This window comes from Cyprinodon variegatus, unplaced genomic scaffold, assembly GCF_000732505.1.
Source record: "Cyprinodon variegatus isolate N-32 unplaced genomic scaffold, C_variegatus-1.0 Scaffold653, whole genome shotgun sequence".
Classification (NCBI taxonomy): domain Eukaryota; kingdom Metazoa; phylum Chordata; class Actinopteri; order Cyprinodontiformes; family Cyprinodontidae; genus Cyprinodon; species Cyprinodon variegatus.
The window spans coordinates 467589-470713 of NW_015151106.1; the positions used below are offsets into that span (position 1 = coordinate 467589).

General features: G+C 44.2%; 1 protein-coding gene across 1 annotated transcript in view; it reads right to left on the bottom strand.

The window, feature by feature from the left end:
• Nucleotides 1-6: 6 nt before the first annotated feature.
• Nucleotides 7-3125, bottom strand: part of LOC107096820 (sterol 26-hydroxylase, mitochondrial-like) — an 11080-nt gene continuing 7961 nt past the window's right edge. Inside the window, exons 7-10 of the mRNA XM_015393687.1 lie at nt 1832-1913; nt 1504-1740; nt 1317-1435; nt 7-1080 (exon numbers count right to left, since the gene is read on the bottom strand). Of these exons, the coding sequence (XP_015249173.1) occupies nt 1319-1435; nt 1504-1740; nt 1832-1913 (436 nt within the window). The 3' untranslated portion in view covers nt 7-1080; nt 1317-1318. The remainder of the gene's footprint in view (nt 1081-1316; nt 1436-1503; nt 1741-1831; nt 1914-3125) is intronic.

Genomic DNA, 3125 nt, shown 5'->3' on the forward strand with positions numbered 1-3125 from the left:
CTCCAACATCTAGAAACAAAGGTGTTGATGGCAGCAGCACAGCTGATATTTCTCTCCAGGATGGAGTCACAGCCAAACAGGAACAGACCAGACGAGCAGCAGCAGATTTATGCATTAAAGACAATAGACTCTAGGTGCTGTAATGGCCTAGGCCAGGCGCGCCCAAAGTCGGTTCTCGAAGGCCGCTGTCCTGCAGTTTTATGAGGTTTCTTTGCTCCAGCACAGCTGGTTTTCATTGATACAGTTATCATTGGCTGGACTGCAATCATCAGAATCAGCTTTGCTAAAGCAGGAAAACCTCTAAAACCTGCAGGACAGCAGCCCTCTAGAACAGACTTGGGCCATACCTGGCCTAGTCAAAGTCCAGACTGAGCTTTTAGGTCATTTCCTCCACAATGGACACATATGAGACCCTGGAAGCTAAAATACATGGCAGGCAAGCAACTGCTCCTCACGATCTGGTCCATAAATGATCAAAAGATTGTGAACAACTAAAAGAAATTCCTGTCACTCCAGGATGAGGCAAAGGAGCTTTGACAATATTGAAAAAAAACATCAACTCTATGGTGCTGTAAGCTTGCGGTCTGTCTCCTTAATGGCCAGGATGTTGGGCACAGTAAGGAAAAAGCTGCAGGGAGTGGAATGGAATGCTGCATAAGCCATTCTTCCTTCGGCAGGCCTTGGTCCTGAACGCTGCCGTGTCTTCATAAAGTCCCAAACCCAGTCTTCCCCACCTCTCAACCCCATTTCCTGTCAGCTGACCTAAAAAATAAAGCCCACCAACACTAACACCATCTTTAAAAAAAGGTTTGAGTGTAAGCTAATGTCTGCCAATCTAAAGCATCATTAGAGATGAAGTGGAATTTAGTTTGTGCAGGATTTACATAAACAGTATGCGCCTTTGAAGAGGTGATGCTGTCCTATTTCTAACACTGGTATTTAACCCTGTTAATTAAAACCTCATGGTAACTTGCTGTATTTGTGCTTCTCCGTTTGCAGGGCAGCGAGCAGAATGTGAGCGTTTGGCCCAGACTTTATGCATCTGGGTTTTTAGAGGAGATGTCGTCGCTTCCTGGTAACCTTGAAGAAATAAAGAATAAAGAACAGAAAGGATTTATCATTAGACTGTAAAATGAACTCTAAGAGCAGGAATATATGTCTAAAGAACAGAAGCAGGGTTAAATGTGTGCAGTGAGGAGGAAGTGACCTAAACGTCTGCTCTACTTTATGTTTGTCTCTGTGAAGCAGAAATAGTTTAAATTGTTGCATGTTTTTAATAAACATGAAGAAACCAGTAAGCTTATTTCTGCTGCCACCTTTAGGTTCGGGGTAGGAACCGCAGGTTGATGGGTTCTGAAGGGATGAGCAGAGTTCGTGTTTTGGGCTCCACGACCGGCGCTCCGTCTTCCGGCTCCACCTTATAACGCTGGATCAGCTGCAGGAAGACACAGACGGTCAGAGCTCTGGAGCATCTCCGCTGCGCTCTGGGTCTCCGTCACTCACCCTGGACAGAGCGAAGTGCATCTCCATCTCTGCCAGCCTCTTCCCCACGCAGCCCCGCACGCCCACTCCAAACGGGATGAAGCTGTAGGGGTGGTGCTGGTAGAAGCCCGGATTGGCTCTGCCGGCGTGTCTGCTGGGAGGCTCCACATTCAGCCAGCGCTCCGGGATGAAATCCTCCGCTTTGGTAAACTCGGCTTCATCGTGGGCGGCTGCATAGTGACACAGGTGGAACTGGGTCTGCAGACAAACAGGAATAAAGATTATCTACAGAGAGAACCAGCTGAAGTCTTTACGTTTACTCATTAGTTGGAGAAATCTGTGTCGCTACCTTCTTGGGGAACCAGTAGTTGTCCACCACCACCTCATTCTCTGAAACGAAGCGCCCGTTTCCATGCACCACAGGATACAGGCTGAGGAACAAGGAGACTTTTAGAATGTCTTAGAGCTGAAAGGATGAGACTGAAGAGAAACAGCTGCTCAGAGGCGCCACCGCAGCACAGAGGGAACAGGAAACAGTTGCTCTACCTCACGTTAGAGAGCAGACCTGCGGCTCTGATATGACAAAACATGTGGTGCAGACAGCTGAACGTTGAGAAATGACGTTACTAAACTCCAGAAAAACACAACTTCTCCCATCTTTCTCTGCAGATTCTAAAATAAATCCTCCCAGTCAATATGGAGAACACCTTCACGATTAACAGAGAAGTCAAAAGTTACTTTGAAATATGTTTTAACTGGACAGAGACCGAAATTAAAAACCTCCCGCTCGTCTAAAGATGATAAAGAACAAACGATTCAGGAAAACAACAGATTAAGAAGAGTCGTTTTTTCATTATAAATGATAAACAACGAAGGAAAACTGGATTGCAGCATCAAACACGGAGGTGGCTGTATCATGGTAACCCAAAAATCTCCCTATCCGTCATTCAGCTCCTATCATACCTTCCTAAATCAGATTATATTTTATTATGTGTCCGTCTATATTAGATAAACACTTTACTTTCCCAGTGTTTGCTTCTACAAACAGGATAAATCTTTTTCCTTCAGTCTCATAAAACCAAAAAATGATCCCGATGGTTTTATTTCATGCATTTAATCTAAAGGAGAGAAAAACACACAAGTGCCAACTTGAGCTTGCAGCTGAGGCTTTGGTTAGATGTGGATCAGGCTTTGATTGAGCAAGCAGGAATGCAGGAACCAGTCCAGAACATTCCGGCTGAATGTTTGTAGCTGCTTCAGTAACCGTGGAGGAACATAAGAACAGAAACAACAGTTCCTCTTCGTCAAACAACTGCGACTGTTTTTAACCAGAAACTTATCAGGTTTTCTTTGATAACCAGCTGGGTTTCATGTTTTTATCTGAAATGGGTCATAAAAAGGGACAAAAAACTCCTTTAAAAAATTATTTACTTCATGGTTTTAGATGATTTGAGGCAAAACGTCAAGTTAAACTATAACAGATTAGAACTTCAGCTGCATTGTTTCAGAATAAAAAGATTATTATTGAATATAACGATATTTTTCCTACATAATAAATGCACAGAGCCTGAAAAGTCCAGCTGCTTCCAGCTGGAATCATGGAAGCTGCAGTGATGATTGTGATCCCAGATTCGGAGTCGCTG